Genomic DNA, 24,420 nt, shown 5'->3' on the forward strand with positions numbered 1-24,420 from the left:
ACATGTGGATTTAAAGCAACTAAAGTCAAAAAAGACAAAGATGGTCACTTTATATTGGTCAAGGGAAAAATACAACAAGAAGACATTTCAATTCTAAATATCTATGCACCCAATTTAAATGCTCCCAGATTCTTGAAACAGACCTTACTCAGTCTGAGCAATATGATATCTGATAATACCATAATAACAGGGGACCTTAACACTCCTCTTACAGAGCTGGACAGATCCTCTAAACAGAAATTAAACAAGGATATAAGAGATTTAAATGAGACCCTAGAACAATTGTGCTTGATAGACACATATAGAACACTCCATCCCAAAGATAAAGAATATACATTCTTCTCATCACCCCATGGAACATTCTCCAAAATTGATCATATCCTGGGACACAAAACAAATATCAACAGAATCAAAAGAATTGAAATTTTACCTTGTATCTTCTCAGACCATAAGGCACTGAAGGTGGAACTCAGCTCTAACAAAAATGCTCGACCCCACACAAAGGCATGGAAATTAAACAATCTTCTGTTGAATAACAGATGGGTGAAGGAAGAAATCAAACAGGAAATCATTAACTTCCTTGAGCATAACAACAATGAAGACACAAGCTACCAAAACGTGTGGGATACTGCAAAAGCAGTTTTGAGAGGAAAATTCATCGCTTTAGATGCCTACATTCGAAAAACAGAAAGAGAGCACATCAACAATCTCACAAGGGATCTTATGGAATTGGAAAAAGAAGAACAATCTAAGCCTAAACTCAGTAGAAGAAAAGAAATATCCAAAATCAAATCAGAGATCAATGAAATTGAAAACAAAAGAATCATTCAGAAATTAATGAAACAAGGAGTTGGTTTTTTGAAAAAATAAATAAAATAGGGCGGTGCCTGTGGCTCAAGGGGTAGGGCGCCGGTCCCATATGCCGGAGGTGGCGGGTTCAAACCCAGCCCCGGCCAAAAAAAAAAAAAAAAGAAAAAATAAATAAAATAGATAAACCATTGGCCAGACTAACGAGGAATAGAAAAGTAAAATCTCTAGTAACCTCAATCAGAAATGATAAAGGGGAAATAACAACTGGTCCCACAGAGATACAAGAGATCATCTCTGAATACTACCAGAAACTCTATGCCCAGAAATTTGACAATGTGAAAGAAATGGATCAATATTTGGAATCACACCCTCTCCCTAGACTCAGCCAGGAAGAAATAGAGCTCCTGAACAGACCAATTTCAAGCACTGAGATCAAAGAAACAATAAAAAATCTTCCAACCAAAAAATGCCCTGGTCCAGATGGCTTCACTCCAGAATTCTATCAAACCTTCAAGGAAGAGCTTATTCCTGTACTGCAGAAATTATTCCAAAAAATTGAGGAAGAAGGAATCCTCCCAACACATTCTATGAAGCAAACATCACCCTGACACCAAAACCAGGAAAAGACCCAAACAAAAAGGAGAATTTCAGACCAATCTCACTCATGAATATAGACGCAAAAATTCTCAACAAAATCCTAGCCAATAGATTACAGCTTATCATCAAAAAAGTCATTCATCATGATCAAGTAGGCTTCATCCCAGGGATGCAAGGCTGGTTTAACATACGCAAGTCTATAAACGTTATCCACCATATTAACAGAGGCAAAAATAAAGATCACATGATCCTCTCAATAGATGCAGAAAAAGCATTTGATAAAATCCAGCATGCTTTTCTAATTAGAACACTGAAGAGTATAGGCATAGGTGGCACATTTCTAAAACTGATTGAAGCTATCTATGACAAACCCACAGCCAATATTTTACTGAATGGAGTAAAACTCAAAGCTTTTCCTCTTAGAACTGGAACCAGACAAGGTTGTCCTCTGTCACCTTTACTATTCAACATAGTGCTGGAAGTTCTAGCCAATACAATTAGGCAAGATAAGGAAATAAAGGGAATCCAAACGGGAGCAGAGGAGGTCAAACTCTCCTTCTTTGCTGACGACATGATCTTATACTTAGAGAACCACAAGACTCCTAGAAGTCATCAAAAAATACAGTAATGTTTCAGGATATAAAATCAATGTCCACAAGTCAGTAGCCTTTGTGTACACCAAAAACAGTCAAGATGAGAAGCTAATTAAGGACACAACTCCCTTCACCATAGTTTCAAAGAAAATGAAATACCCAGGAATATACCTAACGAAGGAGGTGAAGGACCTCTATAAAGAAAACTATGAAATCCTCAGAAAGGAAATAGCAGAGGATATTAACAAATGGAAGAACATACCATGCTCATAGATGGGAAGAATCAACATTGTTAAAATGTCTATACTTCCCAAAGCAATCTACCTATTCAATGCCATTCCTATCAAAATACCAACATCGTACTTTCAAGATTTGGAAAAAATGATTCTGCATTTTGTATGGAACCACAAAAAAACCTGTATAGCTAAGGCAGTTCTTAGTAACAAAAATAAAGCTGGGGGCATCAGCATACCAGATTTTAGTCTGTACTACAAAGCCATAGTGCTCAAGACAGCATGGTACTGGCACAAAAACAGAGACATAGACACTGGGAATCGAATTGAAAACCAAGAAATGAAACTAACATTTTACAACCACCTAATCTTTGATAAACCAAACAAGAACTTACCTTGGGGGAAAGACTCCCTATTCAATAAATGGTGTTGGGAGAACTGGATGTCTACATGTAAAAGACTGAAACTGGACCCACACCATTCCCCACTCACGAAAATTGATTCAAGATGGATAAAGGACTTAAATTTAAGGCATGAAACAAGAAAAATCCTCCAAGAAAGCATAGGAAAAACACTGGAAGATATTTGCCTGGGGAAAGACTTCATGAAGAAGACTGCCATGGCAATTGCAACAACAACAAAAATAAACAAATGGGACTTCATTAAACTGAAAAGCTTCTGTACAGCTAAGGAGACAATAACCAAAGCAAAGAGACAACCTACACAATGGGAAAGGATATTTGCATATTTGCAATCAGACAAAAGCTTGATAACTAAGATCTATAGAGAACTCAAATTAATCCACATGAAAAAAGCCAACAATCCCTTATATCAATGGGCAAGAGACATGAAAAGAACTTTCTCTAAAGACGACAGACGAATGGCTAACAAACACATGAAAAAATGTTCATCATCTCTATATATTAGCGAAATGCAAATCAAAACAACCCTGAGATATCATCTAACCCCAGTGAGAAGGGCTCACATCACAAAATCTCAAAACTGCAGATGCTGGCATGGATGTGGAGAGAAGGGAACACTTTTACACTGCTGGTGGGACTGCAAACTAGTACAACCTTTCTGGAAGGAAGTATGGAGAAACCTCAAAGCACTCAAGCTAGACCTCCCATTTGATCCTGCAATCCCATTACTGGGCATCTACCCAGAAGGAAAGAAATCCTTTTATCATAAGAACACTTGTACTAGACTGTTTATTGCAGCTCAATTTACAATCGCCAAAATGTGGAAACAGCCTAAATGTCACCAACCCAGGAATGGATTAACAAGCTGTGGTATATGTATACCATGGAATACTATTCAGCCATTAAAAAAAATGGAGACTTAACATTCTTCGTATTAACCTGGATGGACGTGGAAGACATTATTCTTAGTAAAGCACCACAAGAATGGAGAAGCATGAATCCTATGTACTCAATTTTGATATGAGGACAATTAATGACAATTATGGTTATGGGGGGGAACAGAAAGAGGGAAGGAAGGAGGGGAGTGGGGCCTTGGTGTGTGTCACACTTTCTGGGGGCAAGACATGATTGCAAGAGGGACTTTACCTGACAATTGCAATCAGTGTAACCTGGCTTATTGTACCCTCAATGAATCCGCAACAATAAAAAATAAATGAATAAATCAAAAAAAAAAAAACTAATCAGAAGCCAAAGCAAACACTAAATGATAGAAAATTAAGTGCAAATCTTTATCACTCATTCTCTTCGTACAGTACAATCCTGTAAAAGAACAAAAGGAACTGCCCAAAGGAAGAGTGTTGTTAGTAAGCAACGATGTCAGTTCCACGTCGTAATGCTCCGAGTACACAACAGTACAGAAATTATATATGCTTACTCCTAAGTTCAAAGCTGTCTACAAGCACTGCTTTTAAAAAATACCAGTTTATCTCTCTTGACCGTACCTGTTAGCCAAACCGTGCAACCACGAAAACCACCTCTGGTCCCCACCACCTGACCTCTCTTGTTCCGGCTGACATGGTGGGCTTGATAGGTAACATTAGTTGCTCTCTGCATCCCCTGGGAAAAAGAAAGAAAGAATTCTTGTTCACTTGAGTCCTTTAAAAGGTAAACACATATTCCTTACAAACACACCATCAGTATCCTATACTAAAAGGAAGAAAAAAGACAAACTAAATCTAGCCTTTTTTTTTTCTTTAGAATACTAGAAAGGTATTTAGTACTTTACATATGTCAATTAATTTAATTCTTGCAGAAACCTAATGACGTGGATACTCCTACTGTAGTAGTTTTATGGATGAAGGTATTAAACCTGAGAAAAGTTAAATAACTTGCCCAAGATCCCATGAACAGTGATGGTAGACTCCAGAGCCTAGTCTTTTCTTTTTTTTTTTTTTATTAAATCATAACTGTATACATTGATATGATCATGGGGCATCATACACTCGCTTCATAGACCATTTGACACATTTTTATCACAGTGGTTAACATAGCCTTTCCAGCATTATCTCAGTTACTGTGCCAAAACCTTTACATTCTACATTTACCAAGTTTCGCAAATACCCCTGTAAGATGCACCACAGGTGTGATCCCACCGATCCCCCTCCCTCTACCCACTCCCCCCTTTCCCACTTCCCCCTATTGTTAAGTTGTAACTGGGTTATAGCTTTCATGTGAGAGCCCCAAATTAGTTTCATAGTAGGGCTGAGTACATTGGGTACTTTTTCTTCCATTCTTGAGATACTTTACTAAGAAGAATATGTTCCAGTTCCATCCATGTAAACATGAAAGAGGTAAAGTCTCCATCTTTCTTTAAGGCTGCATAGTATTCCATGGTATACATATACCACAACTTATTAATCCATTCGTGGATCGATGGGCACTTGGGCTTTTTCCATGACTTAGCTATTATGAATTGGGCTGCAATAAACATTCTGGTACAAATATCTTTGTTATGCTGTGATTTTTGGTCTTCTGGGTATATGCCCAGCAGAGGAATTACAGGATTGAACGGCAGATCTATTTTTAGATCTCTGAGTGTTCTCCATATATCTTTCCAAAAGGAATGTATTAATTTGCATTCCCACCAGCAGTGCAGAAGTGTTCCCTTTTCTCCGCATCCACGCCAACATCTCTGGTCTTGAGATTTTGTGATATAGGCTAGTCTCATTGGAGTTAGATGATATCTCAAAGTAGTTTTGATTTGCATTTCTCTGATGATTAAAGATGATGAGCATTTTTTCATATGTCTGAAGGCCGTGCGCCTGTCTTCTTCAGAGAAGTTTCTCTTCAAATCCCTTGCCCAGCCTGCGATGGGATCCCTTGTTTTTTTCTTGCTGATGCGTTTGAGTTCTCTGTGGATTCTGGTTATTAAACCTTTGTCAGAGTTATACCCTGCAAATATCTTCTCCCATTCTGAGGGCTGTCTGCTTGCTCTGCTTACTGTGTTCTTAGCTGTGCAGAAGCTTTTTAGTTTGATCAAGTCCCAGTAGTGTATTTTTGAAGCTGCTTCAATTGCCCGGGGGGTTCTCCTCATGAAATACTCACCCAGACCAATTTCTTCAAGGGTTTTCCCTGCATTCTCCTCTAGTATTTTTAGTTTCATGTTTTAAGTTTAAATCTTTAATCCAATGAGAGTCTATCTTAGTTGATGGTGAAAGGTGTGGGTCCAATTTCAGTCTTCTGCAGGTTGCCAGCCAGTTCACCCAGCACCATTTGTTAAATAGGGAATCTTTTCCCCACTGAATGTTTTTAATTGGCTTGTCAAAAATCAAATAGCGGTAAGTAGCTGGATTCATCTCTTGGTTCTCTATTCTATTCCAGATATCTACTTCTCTGTTTTTGTGCCAATACCATGCTGTTTTGATCACTATCGATTTGTAGTAAAGTCTGAGGTCTGGTAGTGTGATTCCTCCTGTTTTGTTTTTATTTCTGAGTAATGTCTTGACTATTCGAGGTTTTTTCTGATTCCATATAAAACGAAGTAATGTTTTTTCAAGATCTTTAAAATATGACAGTGGAGCTTTAATAGGGAGTGCGTTGAAATTATATGTTGCTTTGGGTAGTATGGACGTTTTGATAATGTTGATTCTTCCTAGCCATGAGCATGGTATGTTTTTCCATTTGTTAACATTTTCAGCTATTTCTTTTCTTAGAGTTTCATAGTTCTCTTTATAGAGATCTTTCACGTCGTTTGTTAGGTAAATTCACAAATATTTCATCTTCTTTGGCACTACTGTGAATGGGATAGAGTCCTTAACTGCTTTTTCAACTTGACTGTTGTTGGTGTATATAAAGGCTACCGATTTATGGATGTTGATTTTGTAACCTGAGACGCTGCTGTATTCCTTGATCACTTCTAGGAATTTTGTAGTAGAGTCCCTAGTGTTTTCCAGATACACAATCATATCATCTGCGAAGAGCGAAAGTTTGATCTCTTCTGACCCTATATAGATACCCTTGATCGCCTTTTCTTCCCTAATTGTGGTGGCTAAAACTTCCATTACAATGTTGAAAAGCAATGGAGACAATGGGCAGCCTTGTCTGGTTCCTGATCTAAGTGGAAATGATTCCAATTTAACTCCATTCAATATGATATTGGCTGTGGGTTTGCTGTAGATGGCCTCTATCAGTTTAAGGAAAGTCCCTTCTAGACCAATTTTCTTGAGTGTTCTGATCATGAAGGGATGCTGGATATTATCAAAAGCTTTTTCTGCATCAATTGAGAGAATCATATGGTCTTTGTTTTTTAATTTGTTTATGTGCTGAATTACATTTATAGATTTACGTATATTGAACCAGCCTTGACACCCTGGGATAAAACCAACTTGGTCATGACGTATAATTTGTTTGATGTGTTGCTGGATTCTGTTTGTTAGGATCTTGTTGAATATTTTTGCATCTATATTCATTAGTGATATTGGTCTATAATTTTCTTTTCTTGTTGGGTCTTTTCCTGGTTGGGGGATCAGGGTGATGTTTGCTTCATAGAACGTGTTGGGTAGTCTTCCTTCTTTTTCTACATTTTGGAACAGGTTGAGTAATATAGGTACTAATTCCTCTTTAAAGGTTTGGTAGAATTCTGACGTGAAACCATCTGGTCCCGGGCTTTTCTTTTTAGGGAGGTTTTGTATAGTTGACGCTATTTCTGAACTTGATATGGGTCTGTTCAACATTTCCACTTGATTCTGGTTAAGTCTTGGAAGGTGGCGTGCTTCCAAGTATCGGTCAATTTCCTTCAGATTTTCATATTTCTGAGAATAAAGTTTCTTGTAATATTCATTAAGGATTTTTTGGATTTCTGATGAGTCTGTTGTTATTTCGTCTTTGTTGTTTCTGATTGATGAGATTAGAGATTTTACTCTTTTTTTCCTGATTAGGTTGGCCAGAGGTTTATCTATTTTACTGACCTTTTCAAAAAACCAACTTTTTGATTTATTGATCTGCTGTATTATTCTTTTGTTTTCAATTTCATTTAATTCTGCTCTAATTTTGGTTATTTCTTTTCTTCTACTGGGTTTGGGGTTGTAATGTTCTTCCTTTTCCAGTTGCTTGAGATATCCCATTAAGTTGTTAACTTCCTCTCTTTCCGTTCTCTTGAGGAAGGCTTGCAGTGCTATAAATTTCCCTCTTAGAACTGCCTTTGCGGTGTCCCAGAGGTTCTGATAGTTTGTGTCTTCATTGTCGTTTTGTTCCAAAAAATTGGTGATTTCTTTCTTAATCTCATCTCTGACCCAGCTATCATTCAGCATAAGGTTATTTAACTTCCATGTTTTTGTATGAGTATGCAGATTCCTGTTGTTACTCAATTCAAGTTTTATTCCATGATGGTCCGAGAAGATGCATGGAATAATTTCTATTCCTTTAAATTTACTGAGGTTAGACTTGTGACCTAAGATGTGGTTAATTTTGGAGTAAGTTCCGTGGGCTGGTGAGAAGTATGTGTATTCAGTTTTGTTGGGATGAAATGTTCTGTAGATGTCTGCTAAATCTAAATATTGGATGGTTAGGTTTAAATCTAAGATTTCTTTGCTCAGCTTCTTGCTGGAGGATCGATCCAACACTGCCAAAGGAGTGTTGAAATCTCTGACGATTATGGAGCTGGAGGAAATCAAGTTACTCATGTCTGTTAGAGTTTCTCTTATAAATTGAGGTGCATTCTGGTTGGGTGCATAGATATTAATAATTGAGATCTCGTCATATTGAGTATTACCCTTAACAAATATGAAGTGACCATTCTTGTCCTTCCTTACTTTTGATGGTTTAAAGCCTACTGTATCTGCAAATAAAATTGCAACACCTGCTTTTTTCTGATTACCATTTGCCTGAAATATGGATGACCATCCTTTCACCCTGAGTCTGTATTTGTCTTTTAAGTTGAGATGTGACTCTTGTATGCAACAAATATCTGGCTTGAGTTTTTGTATCCAGTCAGCTAACCTATGCCTCTTTAGAGGACAGTTTAAGCCATTCACATTGATGGAGAGTATTGATAAGTCTGGTGGAATTTTGGGTATCGAGTTTTTCAAAGGTCCAGTGGACATTTTTAATCCTTTCGCCAGTGTGGAAGTTGGAGTTTGATCCGAAGTTTCTGAGTGAGTTTACTTTTGTGGTATAGGATTGGGTTGGTCATTGTGGAGGATAGGTCTGAGAATACCCCGAAGAGCTGGTTTACTTATGGGAAATTTTTTCAACATATGAATGTCATTGAAGTATTTAATTTCTCCATCATAGATGAAACTCAGTTTGGCTGGATACAAGATCCTGGGTTGAAAGTTATTTTGCTTTAGGAGATTAAAAGTTGATGACCACCCTCTTCTGGCTTGAAAAGTTTCAGCAGAGAGATCTGCAGTTATTCTAATATTCTTACCTTTGTACGTAATAGTTTTCTTTCACCGGACTGCTTTGAGAATCTTCTCTCTCATGTTAACTTTAGTGAAGCTAATTATGATATGTCTGGGGGATGACTTATTGGGGTTGAATCGTGCTGGGGTTCTGAAGCTGTCTGCTATCTGAATTTCAGATTCTCTAGGCATGTCTGGAAAATTTTCTTTCATAATTTCATGCAGAAGGGCCTCTGTGCCCTTGGAGGCCACTTCATCGTTCTCAGAAATCCCTATAATTCTTATATTGCTTTTTTTTTTAATTATCTGAGAGCTCTCTGAGTGAGTGATCTGTTTTTGCTCTCCATTTCTCTTCCTCTTTGAGAGATTGGGAGCGTTCGAAGACTTTGTCTTCAATGTCAGAAATCCTTTCTTCTGCATGCTCCATTCTGTTGCTGAGGGATTCTACTGTATTTTTCAGATCTTTGAGGGCTGTAAATTCTTGCTTCAGTGTGTCTAAGTCTTTGGTGGTTTTGTCTTTAAATTCGTTAAATTCTTGAGACAACTTTTGAATTTCTCCTCGAATTCCTAATTCCATTTTATTAATCTTGTCTGCAATCCAAATTCTGAATTCGATTTCTGACATCTCAGCCAGTTGTTTATGAATGGGATCTTCAATCACATCTGCCGTATCTTTTCTTGGGGGGGTTGATCTATTCTGGTTATTCATGTTACCAGAGTTTTTCTGCTGATTCCGCCCCATGGTTATTTTACTCCCTTTGGTTTTTTTCCCTGGGGCTTTATCGAGGGGCCGTATAGTGTTGTGGCCTGAGAAACTGGGGCCCTGTCTGGTGTGGTGGAGCAAAGTGGTTCTGTCTTGTTTTCAGCTGGTTTCTGTTCGATCCTATTGCAACTTCTACTCTGGCTTGAAGTCTCAGCTTTTGTTTGCGTCCTTGTGATCATCAGCGGTGTTGATGTGCGTTCTTCAACCTTCTCTCTTGGTGAGGCTCAAGTCCACCAGGATACTTACTAAATTCCTGTCCCTTAACTCTCCTTCTGGACGGGAGCCTCTGTTGAAAGCTGGGTTCAGTCCTCCATCTTGTCTCCCCCCTCTCCAGAGCCTAGTCTTTTCAAGTGTTCATTTATTCACTCATTCATTCCAACAGCATTTACTGAGGCCCTACTAATATGCCCCGTGAACAAAACAGGGTTCCCATCCTCAATGAACTTACATTTCACAGGACGAGTAGGTAAGGCAATAAAACTTAATTACAACATCAGAGAAGGATAAGCACACAGTGGAAAAATAAAACCAGGGTAAAAAGTAGAGACAAGACAAATGAAGAGTGCCTCTCCAGACAGGATGATCAAGAAATGCCTCTACAAAGGTGGCATTTGAGTCGTCTCCTAATGAAATGAGGGAGGGATGTCTATGGGTGTTATAAAATAGCTACTTCTGCAATGAAAAACAGAGGAATGGACAGGTTATAACTTGATATTCTCCCAAAGTTTCTTCTTCTTGAACAAAAAGGGCATAAAATTATATAGGCTACAAAGAGTTTGAACAGACTCTCCTCCAAAGAAGATACACAAATGGTCAATAAACACATCAACTAATATTCAATATCATTAGCGATCAGGGAAACTCAAATCAAAATCACAATGAGGTATCACTTGACACCCAGTAGAACAGCTATAATAAAGGAGGTAGACAGTAAGTACGGGGGCGGATATGGAGAAATTGGAATCTTCATACCTTGGCTGGTGGGAATATGAAATAGTACCATCATTTTAGAAAACACTAGTCCTTCAAAACATTATGCATAGAGTTACCATACGACCAAACAATTCCACTCCCTACATCATACTCAAAAAATAAAAACATATGACCAAATAAAATTTGTGCAAATGTCCATAGCAGAATTATTTGGAAAAATCAAAAAGGGGAAACAACCTAACTATCCATCAACTGATGACTAGGAACACAAAATGTAAACAAAATTACATAGTACAGCCATATGAATGAACATTATTTGGCAATAAAAAGAAATGAAGTACTAATATTTGTTACAACATAAATGAAGCTCAAAAACATTATGCTAGGCTAAAGAAGCCAGTCACAAAAGACCACATGTTGTATAACTCCATTTGTATACTGTCTAGAACACATAAAGTAGATTAATAGTTATTACAGGCAGAGAGTTTGAGGGAAAACAGACAGCAAATGAAAATAGGTACAGAAATCTTTTGGAGAGTGATGCAAATGTTCTAATACTGATTGTGGTGATGGCTGCACATACCTACACATATCCAGAGAATCCCTGACTTCACAACTTTTCAACTTTACAACGATGTGAAAGGAATATGCTTTCAGCAGAAATTGCACTTCAAATTTTGAATTTCAATCTTTGCCCCAGCTAGTCATATGCAGTACAATACTCTCTCATGATCCTCAGTAAACCAATACTCTATTGGTGTACTGTGTTACCAGGTGATTCTGCCCAACTGTAAGCTAATGTCAGCACGGTAACTATAGGCACATTTAAGGTAGGCTAGGCTAAGCTAAGACGTTCAGTAGGTTAGGGATATCAAATGTCATTTTCAACTTAAAATGGGTTGATGAGGGTACAACTCCATCACTAAGTCGAGGACCATTTGTACTAAAAATCATTGAATTGTATACTAGGTCAATTGATCGGCATGCAAATTATATCTCAATAAAGCTGTTTTCTTAAAAAAAACAAAGCTTACCCTTTATTTCATCTTTCTATGGAGAAAACAGATAGTTTGGGTTAATTCAACAAGTTATATACTGCTACATTTAATAAAATAGATGTCACCATTCCTTTGATAAGGCATTTGTACTCAATATTGCTTAAAGCTCTTTCACCTTTCAAAACAGACTTATTCATCATTCATTTATTCAAAAATATTTACTGAATTCCTGCTACATTCTCCTAGATACTGTAACATCTGCCAACACTCAGATTTTTTTTTAAGGAATTAATTTGATCTAGATCTTCAACCTCCACATGTATTCTTTTCTAAAACTGGTCTGCCTGAAAAGGTGCCTTAAGGTTAAGGATCTGTTTTCTGATCTTTCCCTTCACAATTCTGTACAGAAGAAAGGCCTGTCGCACCCATCTGAATCCTGCTTTCATTCATTGTCCTAGGGTAGAAAGTCCTCTGGAATTGCCCAAAGGAACAATTCCTTTAATAGCCACACCTCAAAAAGTCACACCTCTCCTTCACTAATAATCACATTAACAGATGTATTTCCAACAAAATTATACTCTAGATGCTCAGTAATCACTTTTTTTAAATTGTAATATAGGCCAGACGCAATGATTCACGCCTGTAATCCTAGCACTCTGGGAGGCCGAGGCTGGTGGACTGCTTAAGCTCAGGAGTTACAGACCAGCCTGAGCAAAAGCGAAACCTCTTCTCTTTCTTCTTTTTTTTTTTTCTTTTCTTTTTTTTTCTACGAAACCTCTTCTCTACTAAAAATAGAAAAACTAGCCAGGCATGGCTTGGCACCTGTAGCAGAGTGGTTATGGCGCCAGCCATATATACTGAGGCTGGAGGCTTCAAACCCAACCCGGGCCAGCTAAACAACGACAAGTTCAATAAAAAATAGCTGGGTGTTGTGGCGGGTGCCTGTAGTTACAGCTACTTGGGAGGCTGAGGCAATCACGTAAGCCCAAGAGTTTGAGGTTGCTATGAGCGGTGACACCAGAGGATTCTACCAAGGGTGACATAATGGGACTCTATCTCAAAAAAAAAAAAAAAACTAGCCAGGCACTGTGGTGGGCCCCTAAAGTCCCAGCTACTTGGACAGCTGAGGCAAGAGAATCACTCCACAGTTTGAGGTTGCTGTGAGCTATGATGACATCACGGCACTCCACACAGAGCAAGAGTGAGATTCTATTTCCAAAAAAAAAAAAAAAATTGTAATATAGGTCTCTTGATCCATTTCTTTTCAATAAATTCATGAAACAAACATAACTTAACCAGTTCTGCATTTTTAATAACTTAAACACAGACATCTCCATCCCCATCTCCTGGGAAGCAGCTGTGCCTCTTTAGCTGGGCCAAGCTGGCTAAGAAAGAAAAGAGGCCCAGGCCTGTGCCAGAGGGCTGAGAAGGGAGCCCCCACAAGTCCTGCTCCCTACACTTGCAGATCCTGTTTGACCTGGTCATTCTGTTTTGGGATTTCTCCAAGTTACTTTGCTCTTAGGCAAGAAGAAACAAATCTAATGAATGTTAATTCATTTTGGCCCTGTAAAATACCTTCTGCTTTCCTTATTAAATTGAGCCAAACGGATAAACATTATCTCACAAGCTAAAAACTAGTGATGATATGGATCTGTTTTAATCACTAAAAAAGAATGTCCCCTCAGAGTTTCCTGCCTCCTACATTGAAAAAGATTCTGGCAACAAATGCGGTAGTCTGGGAGGGGTTTTTGTTTATGTATTTTTGATATTTTTCATATTAAAAAAAGATTTGCCACATTCTCCTACCTCCTAGTTTTTCATAGTAAGTCAAAGAATAATGTTTAAGACAACTGAACTGCAACCTAGTGGACTTATGCCTGAAATTTAAGGCTCTAAAGGCTTTACACATGTAACCTTATTTTTCTTCTGCACCCACTCCAGACAAATCCTTTCCATAATTATGGTGAGGAAATACAACACTAGTGACTCAGTCAGGGTCAAGAATGCGTTATTTCCTTCTCTCTCTAGATTTCTGTCCTCAGTCTTCAATGGGCTACCTTCTATCCACAGGACAGAGCAATCAGGCTTCTTATCATCACAGCCCAGGTGCACTGCAGAAACATGGATCTGGCCTGGTGATGTATATACACCTAACTAGTCCCTGTAACATTTACTGGCCATATCATTCAGTTTTTTATGAACTGTTTAATATTTTTAAGATGTCTTTTTTTACGTATTTTACTTCCTTAGGAAATTAGGTAAAGGCCTATGAGTTACAATTTACTTGTATTTTCCATAAGGTCCACCTAGTTACTGCTTATAAAAGTTGGCTACAAGGCATTTATGTTAAAGCACCATTTGTTATCAAATGAAATGATGACCAAAGTTCGGAAATCTTAAGTCTAGCAGAACTGGGACAGTTCACTTAATACGTTCTACATTTGGAACTAACATCATGGGCCTCTGGTATTTGTGGTGCGTATTTTCTACACATACTACAAACTTCCATCCTCATAACCCAAACAAATGGCCCTTATATGACCCACCCTAACTCCCACATGGGCCATTTTGTTATTTTAACTTCTCTATAATGCCATTTAGAGGATTTCAGGATTTTTGAACTTACGATTATAAAAACAAGTCTGCATTTTTAAGTGAAATTTATAAAGACAAAAAGCATATGCCAAATACCAAGCATAATTCTGGAATTCAACATCTTTCACCCATCCTACGACCCACCTTAAACTATTCAACAATATACTGCTCCAAAGAGAAATCCCTAATATGGTAAGGCATATTTCTTTGAAGTTCCAAGACTTACTGTGGATAAAACTAAAGAGACAGACTTATACAATGTGAATAAACTGAAAAGATCATAGAGTACAAAGAGGAGAAACCTTTATTTCACAGAGTACGTGATTAACTGAAAACTTTTATTTCATAGTTAACTCATTATTTAATATTTTGAATATTAACAAGTCAAAGACAAATAGCAAAAGTGGACAATCTCACATCCCTGGAAGCTGAGAAAACAACTTGAAAAAGCTACTTTTAAAACCTTGCCACTACAAAATATATTTGGTCAGATACTGGTCATTTTTAAAATATTAGATGTTAGTAATGACTGTACAACTCCGTGGATATATGTACTAGAAGCCACTGGACTGTAAGCTTAAACATACGAAAGACAAGGGCATAGGGAAGCATCACACATCAGAGCATCTAGCAAGAAGTGCATGAGAGCCCGCACTGCCTGCCCTCACCCACAGGCAGAAAGTCTCTACATCTGATGCTTCCATTATCATTATTCAGTTAAAATTTACTTGGTAACCAACTGTGCCTTAGGAAAGGATATGTCGTCAGAAACGATTACCAAGGACATTCTCTCTTTGACCAAACACTAGTCAGGCTCCTTTGAGCCCTTTTTTCAACTAGGTTCCATCCTTGAGCATATCTTCAGGAGTCCAATTTTAACAAGAAGCCCCCCACCCTCAATATCTGACCAAATTCTTCACCCTGCCCCATTCCCCAGGTGATGTCTGATCACCCTGGCCTGCCTTCACAATAATCCTGTTACCTCAGTTTAGCCAGAATGCTCCCTAACTCCTGATACATCCTCTTAGTAGTCTTCCATTTACTCACACCACCACCCCCAAAATAAATTCCCACTTCCTTGTTCCTGGAGCTGAACCCAATCTCTCTTCCCTATTACAAAACCCCACTGCCTTGGTCCCTATACATATTGGTTCAGTCTCCCTGAATCCTGTCTGCCTTACTACTTAAGTATCATGAATAACTTTTTGTTTACCACCACATAGGTGAATACCAAAAAGAAAAGGCATTCTCTTCATGTGAGCTAATCACTTAGTTATCTGATTACTTATTAAAACAACTTAGGATTGAGGTTTTCCTGATTTGTTATTGGTATGCTGTGTCTGGGTAAATGAGCCATCTCAGGACAAGAGATGGCAACTTCCCAGCAGCAGCAAAAAAAAATAATGCTGTTATCAATTGGATTTCATTTTCAATTACTATTTTTGCACTTCAGATTAGTATTTTCTTTTCCTTTTTCTTACTCAAAGCAAAGAATACAACAGAGTTTCTCAACTTAAGCACTGAAGACTTTTTAGAACAAATAGTTCTTAGCTGTAGGGGCTGTCTTACCCCCTGTACATGTTTAGCAGCGCCCTGGCCTCTTCCCAGGAGATGACAGAAGCATCATCCTTCTACACACCTAAACAGAACCACCAAAATGTCTCCACAATTGCCAGATGCCCTTCAGGGTGGCAAAATAACATGTGATTGAGAACCACTGGAGTACAGAACTATTCCTCAGTGTAACACAACCAGGCTGCTGGAAGCTTGTTGATACTTCAAATTTAAAGAACCAACTACACCACTGGGAAGCTAATACTGCTAGGGACCAGAAACCAGGGGTGTCTAACTGTCAAAAATCAAGATTCCAAGGTAGCCACTACCTCTGGAAAATGTCTTTGCCCTGTGAAGAGAGTAAAAATACCTAAACACATAAATACACAGATAAGTAGAAAAAAATGTTGGCTGTATCCCAAAGCTGCATCTAGACCTGCAATGTCCAACAGAGCCTTCTGAGATAAGGAAGGCAGTCTACACCGCGCTGTCCAGTTCCTGGAGCCACTAACCATACATGTTAGTGTGACTAAGGAACTGAATTTTTTATTTAATTTTAATTAGATTTATTTTTTTCCAAAGGCATAATTTTTTATTTTTTGAAAGAGAATTACATGAGGGGACGGGTTGAGGATTGTATGGAGTTTCTTAAAAAATTATTTTATTTCATATTAATATGAGGGCACAAATGACTAAGTTACAATGTTTGTGTTTGTTAGGTGAGTCCTTGTTGTAGCTGTCTCTCACATCCAAGAGGTATGCCATGGGAGCACAACAATCCCCGCCTTCTCCTCCCTTCTCCCCTCAACTTAGATTGAGTTTTTCTCATGTGCGGAGCATGTATTGATTTGTTTATTGGCTTCATATGAGTATTTAGTTAAATTTGAATGGCCACATGTAGCTACTGGACAACACAACTCAGATCTAGACATTGCTATCATTCTTCCTGTTGTTGTTAAAGAGCAACAGAAAAAGTACATTCTTGGCAGAGGTTTAGATATCTCTTTTCTTCTGGCAATCTGGCTTCCAGGGTAGGAAGATCAACACCTGCTCCTGATCACGCCCAGGCCAATGCTTTAAAGAACGGATATATTGCCTCTTGTTTGGCTTTGCTATGCTATTTTCCATTTCTGCATCCTTATCTCATTTTTGTATCACCTCAGTCTTTCCCAAAGTCTAGAATGAGCTGCTGGTCTTCTGTACAAAAAAAAAAAAAAAAAAAAGCATCTAACAGTAAAAGGGGACCAATTGTTCAGGACAGACAAAACTAGTAAATGGAAGAATTATCTCATCTATCTGCCTTTTTTTTTTTTTTTTTAGAGACAGAGTTTTATTTTGTCACCCTCGGTAGAGTGCCGTGGTGTCACAGCTCACAGCAACTTCTAGCTCTTGGGCTTAGGGTATTCTCTTGTCTCAGCCTCCTAAGTAGCTGGAACTACAGGTGCCCGCCACAACGCCCAGCTATTTTTTTGTTGCAATTTGGCCGGGACCGGGTTCGAACCTGCCACCCTCAGTATATGGGGCAGGCACCCTACTCACTGAGCCGCAGGTGCCACCTGCATCATCCATCTGCTTTTTAATTAATTAATTCTCTCCCAGGTCTTTTTATCACTGCATCCCTAGCACCTGAAACAAAGGCACATACATAGTAGGTATTAAATATTTCATGAACTAATAAATAGCAAGAATAGTGCTCATGTTCTAGTAACCACAGTGTTTTAAATATATTAACTTATTTAAACCTCATTATAACCCTAAGAAGTATGTGCCATTAACTCCATTATGAGGTATGTTTTATTATCCTCATTATTTCAGATAAGAATATTAAGACACAGCAGGGCTAAATAATGTGCCCAAGATCACCCAGATGGTGACAAAACTGCAATAACTCCTACCACATGTGGAGCTTATTCCCTTACTTAAGCTGTGCTGAGATAGTAATATGTTACCTAAGGATTTTTAGTATCAGAAGCACCAAAGCTACTCTGCACCCTGCCCCTCATCCCCGTTTTGTTATATCAGAAACTCAGCATACATATAACACATCTCTGATGAATGAGGACATGGTCCTAGCAGAGAGAGCGTGACATCATACAGAGGCGCACAAGCAATTCAGCCCACATGCGGCTAAATATATGTGCACACAAAGGCCACACATTTCACACAGCTAAAGGAAAACGGCACAGGCTCTGAAGATTTTAGCCCCAGTAAAAAGTAACAGGCACCCCAGGCAGATGGAAAGGCTTGTGTAAAACAGGAAGGATATACGGTACCGAAGCAAAGTTGGGCTGGAGCTAAGGAAATTTGGGGGGTGATGGGGAGGGGAAAGCAAACCAGCTTGAAAGACCTAGTATAGAAAAAACAGTAAGGCAAAATATCTTATTAGTATTTTTGTTCTATTATGACAGTATTAAACTTATATTTATATTGAAAAACATTTATACTGAAATGCTAGCAGTTTGGATATGTTAGGTTAAATACATTATTGAAATTTGTTCACCTATTTGTACATTTTTAATGTGGCCTCTGGAAAATTCTGAACGTCTAGGCTTGTGAATGTCATGCTAGTTTTCAGGCTCTGCCACCAGCAGTGGAACCCAACTCCACTGCACAGCAGGGCCAAGAAAGGGGTTCAGCCCAAAATGATTCCACAAAATGGGGGACATCTGGGTGGGAACTGAGTGCCCCAAAGTTCCCTCAGCCCGATGAATACATCCCCATGAGCAGATGATAACTGGAGTCACTGGAGAAAGTTCAAATCAGACAGAGAATGACACTCATTACATCTGCTGCTTTGTCAGACTGATGTAAGGAAGCTCCAAGGGCAAGGACTCTAGATTTTTCTTTACTATTCTAGTAGGTATAGAGGGACATCTTCCTGTAACTAACTCTAAATGTTTGCCAGAGCCAGAACACTACCTTTTTTCACCTCTTTGCCTATTGTCTCCCATAAATCCACTTCCTTTACTCACATTTGAGTAAGATTTGAGCTCACATTTACTCTATATTCTTAATTCAAATTTAACCACCAAATCTTTACTTCCAACCTCAACCTAACTCAATCTCTATTAACTGTGTTATCTCCTGTGTTGCCACCAACTATTTGAAATGTGGCTGGTCTGAATCGAAATGTGTGTTAACTATTTAAAAAAAAAAAATGCTCCAGATTTGAAAGACCTAGTATAGAAAAAAAAGTAAAATAAAATATCTTACTAGTATTTTTGTTCTATTATGATAGTATTAAACTTATATTTATATTGAAAAACATTTACACTGAAATGCTAGCAGTCTGGATATATTAGGTTAAATACATTCTTGAAATTTGTTCACCTATTTGTACTTTTTTTTTTTTTTTTTTGCAGTTTGGCCGGGGCTGGGTTTGAACCCGCCACCCTCGGCATATGGGACCGGCGCCCTACTCACTGAGCCACAGGCGCCGTCCCCTATTTGTACATTTTTAATGTGACCTCTGGAAAATTTTGAATTACCTAAGTGTTTTATATTTCTTTTTCTATAGACTATCTCTAGTATGTCAGTCCCTCAAATGCAGCAAGGAAACCAGGATTCCCCACTAACAAGCTCTATGACATCTCTGTGCCTCAGTTTCTTCATCTATAATTCAGAGATACTAATTGTGATAAAGAGGGTGCTAATGGTAACGATGACATTAACTCCTTTAATCTTTGTAATATCCCTATGAGGTGATCATCGCCATTTTACAAAGAAGCAGAGAGATGCATAGAGAAATTAAATGACTAGCAAAAGGTGATGCATTTAATAAATGGTGGAGCCCAGGCAGTCAGCTCCAGGACACTTGCTTTCATCTCATTCATTTATCTTTCATACCTACCTTGGAAATGTTACAAAATTTCAATGAGTTAATTTAGGTAAAACACTTCGAACAGTGCCTGACACACAGTAAACTCTCCTTCAGTGTTTATTATCATCTTTATCCCTGCCCCTAACCTATTTCCCAATTTCCCTATAGGTAATAACTCTTCTCCCCACTTCCTGGGATCAAAACTTCAGGATCATCTTTTAACACTTCTCCCTTTTCCATCCCCTAAATCTAATGAGGTCCTCCACTCTTTTCCTTAAGTGTTTTTAATGCAACTACTCCTCTATTTCCACTTATGTCCAGCCCTTCATCCCTGTCACAATGGATGAATTAATAGCAAGAATATAAATAGTGCTCATGTGCCAGGAAGGCATTTAAACCTTGCTATAACCCTGTCTGTTCTCCAGGACTTCTGCATCTGCTGAAGAAATACAGTGTCTGCATTTCTTCAGCAGATCAGTCTTCCTGGATTACTAATCCTATCCTGTGAGGGGACCTTGAAAGGAGTGTGGGTTCTTCACACTTACACCTGAAATCTGTTGATTTCAGCATGTGAGAAGGGAGAGACTGAGAAAGAGAGAAAAGACTTTCAAGGCTCAGAAAATTAAAAATTCTAGCCTTATCCAAACTCTCCCACAAAATCAAGTCTTAACTCTGCTGCCAAACATTGGCAACAGCATAACCTAGCCTCACCCTACCCATTCAATCTTATCTCCACTCCCCAACAAAAACTCTTCAGAGCAGTCAAACAAGTCTTTTCACTGAAGTAAAAATAATCATTCTTACTTACTGTGTTATTCACACAGTTCTGTTCTGCCTCAGAAATCTGAGATCCTGCATAAAACTTCCCCAAAACACCCACATCAAACTAATTCCCCTTCTAAATTGCAATAAAACTTCAGTCTTAGGCCACTCACCTGTGGTCCCCAAAGACATATTCATCACATGGCAAGTGCCACTTACAACCCTAGGACACAGCAGGAACAATCAGAAGCAAAGCAGTAAGTCCCACATTTTTCATCTCCATGACTAGCACAGGTAGAAAACATACATATAGAATATGTGGGAAACAGTATGTCAATGGACAATGTAACTGAAATTATCTGTAAATATGTTAATTTAGCCAATCATATTTAACTAACCTTAAGGTAACAAGAGCAACACTAAGTGTCAGTTTCAAGGCAGTGGTTTCATAGCACCTTCAGATAATCTTCTTTTCTCATCAAAACAACCCTGTGAAATACACTATTATACCCTTAAGTCAGCTGCAGTTCAAATAAGTGAAAAGATGACACAGCTAATAAACGGCAAAGCTGAGAAGAGAGACTAGGCCATGAGTCAGTTCTAGGCCATCTTTTATCTCCTTTCTCTCCTCACTTTCTATGGAGGAGTCAAATGACTAAAAGGAGACAGTACTCAGTAGACAATCCTTGATGATAGCAACAAGTCCAGTAAATTAATGACTTCAAAAGAAGATTTGCCTGAAATAGCTTCTTTTTTTTTTTCTTTGACTCATCCAGGGCAAGTAATGATTTGGAAGAATGCATTTAAACCTCATGAGTCTACTGGACTGTGAAATTAACATTTCCATCTAAATCTCTCCAGAGGTCCAAGTCCAAGCTGGACTTTTATAAAGTAAGAAAAAGCTGTTTCATATCACAGGATAATTAAGGCAGGGAGCAACCTTCTGAGGATACAGCACTTGACACAGTCAACGGGCAGTTGTTGCTAAACATTATAAACCATTAGTCTTCCAACACCTTACTGTCACTAGGAATGGAGTCTTTAAAATTCTTATTTGTAAAGACATTCCAATTTAACAGAGACACAAAGAACCTCAGTTCGGAGCAGTCTCAACTCGTGAATAGCCACATTGTTGGGGACTCTCTCTTCACACTGAAACTCAGAAATGGAAAGACACGGAGATGGAACCAAACCTGGGCCAACCCCACTGGCAGAGCCAAGGAAAACCAGGAACGTGTCGACGCCTCTGCAGACCTTCAGGCCACTCCAGGGGATGCAGGCAGCTCCCTCGCCGCGGGCGCTGGTTTCTGCAGCCACCACCTCTCTGGGGAAGGATTTTCCTCTAGATCTGAACTAAGCCGAGACGCTAGGGAAGGGGCGTTCTTCCCGCGGACCGCGGGTTGGACTGCATGGAGCGCCCAGCCCCAGCCCCCCACCCTGCGCCACGCCACCCACGGCCCCCGCTGGAAGGCGCCGCGGCCCCGCAACCCACCTCCGCGATCCGGGAAGGATGCGAAGGAGGCAGGAGGGAGACAGCGGTTCCACAGCGAGCTGCAGCCGGAGGCTCCCAAATCAGTCTCAGCTCCTCGCCCTCTCGCCCTGTGCCCCCACTCACCCAGTTCTGCGCGTTATTGCTCAGCTTGACTTTCTTGCACAGACTCCCGGGTATCTCCATGGCCGCGGAGCGCGCGGATGCCGGGGTTTTCGGCTGCGGGAGGGTAGCAGGAGAGGGGAAGGCCGGCAGGGGCGGGGCGGCAAGGCGGAGCCTCCTCGCGACAGGGCGGACGCGCGCTGACGTGCATGCGCACGCGCTCGTGCTCGTGATTTCCGAAAGGCGTCCCGGACGGAGAATGCAGGGAAGGGCGAAGGGGCGGGTGAGAACTGGAGGCAGAAGCTGGGGGCGGAGCTTCAGCGCGGGCGCTGACACGGGCGCGCCGGATTCTCCGCCTCGATCCCGGGGAAGAGGCGGGGCCTGGGGAGCTGTCGCGGAGCCTCCCGGGCGTCCGTGGGCCGGTCCTCTGGAGCTGAGCAAGCGCAGAGCCAAGGAGGCTGTTTGCTGGAGGTCGCTGATGTGGGCTCTTGCAGCTTTGATTGTTCCTCAGCAAGCCTGGCCCCCGGCTTCGTGTCTGCTCTTGTCTGTACCGGTGTCGGCGGGCCAACGTTTGTTAAATGTTTCCCATCCCACGTAAAGGAGAGAGTTGATTTACTGAACAGCTCGTTCTATTCAACTCACAATTTTCAAAAAAGGCAATGCCTCATTTCTTGATAGCAATAATTTCTTAGCCGGGATTAGTGATGATGTGCAAGGTGCCTCCTTCGCGGCTTGGAGACCTCAGAAATCAGATTTCTGTGCAATACTTCTTAACCAACTAGGCCAAAAGAAAAGGTGCTTCTGTATTACTAGCTACTCAGAAAATCCTTAGAGGATACAAAGTACATATTAAATATTTCGTGAACTAATAAATAACAAAAATGGTGCTCATGTGCCAGTGATGTACACCTGTTTGGTCCTGCTAAACATGTCTCCTTATCCATTTTTGTGGTGCCTGCTATGACCATCAGCCTTAACATTCAGATTAACAGAGTGATTTGTGCTATAACGAAAGCTTTAAATACTACTTCTCAGGCTATCAACTACTATCAGTAACTAAGACAGGCTATCAATACTATCAACTAACACTGTTTAGAAAAACAGTGTTAGTAAATCAGACTACATTAGACTACTTACTACTAAAACATAACCATGAGTGCCAAGATTTCAAAGATATATGTAGTTTTAATTTATCAGATAATAATTACTTTAAAAAATGCAAACTATTAATAATACAATCCAAGACATAAGTCAGAGAGAAGGATCCTTTGACACTGGACTACAAAAAATGGTGGTCCTGAACACCAGACATTAACTGACTACACAGGACAATAGTTAGGGGTTGGGCTCCTATTAGGCCTTCTTAAAGTGCTGCTATGCACAAAGGCTGCCTGCTTTCCTGTCCTTCTGTTTCTTATATTAATTTCCAAATAAGAGACTTTATGATCCCAAAATTAATACTTTAAATCATAGCCATTGTTTCAATGTAAAAAAAGTAAACAGCCCGGGGATCCAGGTTTCTTTTTTTGTTGTTGTTGTTTTTGGCGGGGGCTGGGTTTGAACCCACCACCTCCGGTATATGGGACCGGAGCCTTACCCCTTGAGCCACCGGCGCCACCCAGGATCAGGTTTTTTATTATCCTAAACAACCATTACATACATGGGCACCACTGGACACACCCTGGAGGGAGGATGAGCCCTTGTGGTGCCAAGTGGAGTTGTTCGTTCACATACAAGGCCTTCTGTTACAGGTAAAGTTAAGAGAACAGTCTGCTCCAAGGACCATGGTGCCCGGGGACCTCACAGGAGGATGAACGCGGGGAGACTGGGGACAGGGCCTTGTGGCAGCAACTCACAAACTACCTATGTTCTGGGAAGATCACAGGGTGTTCTGCCAAGACTTAGATCAGCTGCAGGGCACCCAGCCTATGTGGCCTCTGTGGAGCAACAACACACCCTACTCCTCTGATCAGGCTCCAGCACTGATATCTGAGGCCCCTTCCTCCTCCACCCCAGCTCCAGACCTGGAGTACTAACTAAGCATATAAATTTAGTGTGGAGTAAGAATACTTTAAAGAGATAACCATTTTAAAATGGGGGGATATTATATAACCTTATAACCAATGAGGAGAAATCTGTTTTAATATATACTAGGATGATTAATAACATTGCTGATACTTGCTTTTCTTATACAGAAAAGCTCTTTAAGGACATATCCTAGCTGTTCTCTGAAATTATTGGGTTTCCTGTAAATAAAAGTGAAATTGTTGAATTGGTCTGTCATCCACTTCTCCATTGATTGGCTTGGGTGACAGATGAACGCATTGGCCTAACAACCATAGTGATTG

At 39.7% G+C, this 24,420-nt stretch overlaps 1 protein-coding gene across 4 annotated transcripts in view; it reads right to left on the reverse strand.

The window, feature by feature from the left end:
• Window positions 1-24,420, reverse strand: part of PAPSS1 (3'-phosphoadenosine 5'-phosphosulfate synthase 1) — a 358,089-nt gene that overhangs the window by 106,499 nt on the left and 227,170 nt on the right. The window contains exons 1-2 of one of the 4 annotated variants that reach the window (XM_053562455.1): window positions 22,097-22,299; window positions 4,158-4,272 (exon numbers count right to left, since the gene is read on the reverse strand). In XM_053562455.1, coding sequence (XP_053418430.1) covers window positions 4,158-4,272; window positions 22,097-22,156 — 175 coding nt within the window. In that variant the 5' untranslated portion in view covers window positions 22,157-22,299. Of the gene's footprint in view, window positions 1-4,157; window positions 4,273-21,973; window positions 22,300-24,420 lie in introns of those variants that run through there. The other 3 variants (XM_053562292.1, XM_053562372.1, XM_053562526.1) reach the window with 3 other exon arrangements.

This window comes from Nycticebus coucang, chromosome 1, assembly GCF_027406575.1.
Source record: "Nycticebus coucang isolate mNycCou1 chromosome 1, mNycCou1.pri, whole genome shotgun sequence".
In the NCBI taxonomy this organism is placed as follows: Eukaryota; Metazoa; Chordata; class Mammalia; order Primates; family Lorisidae; genus Nycticebus; species Nycticebus coucang.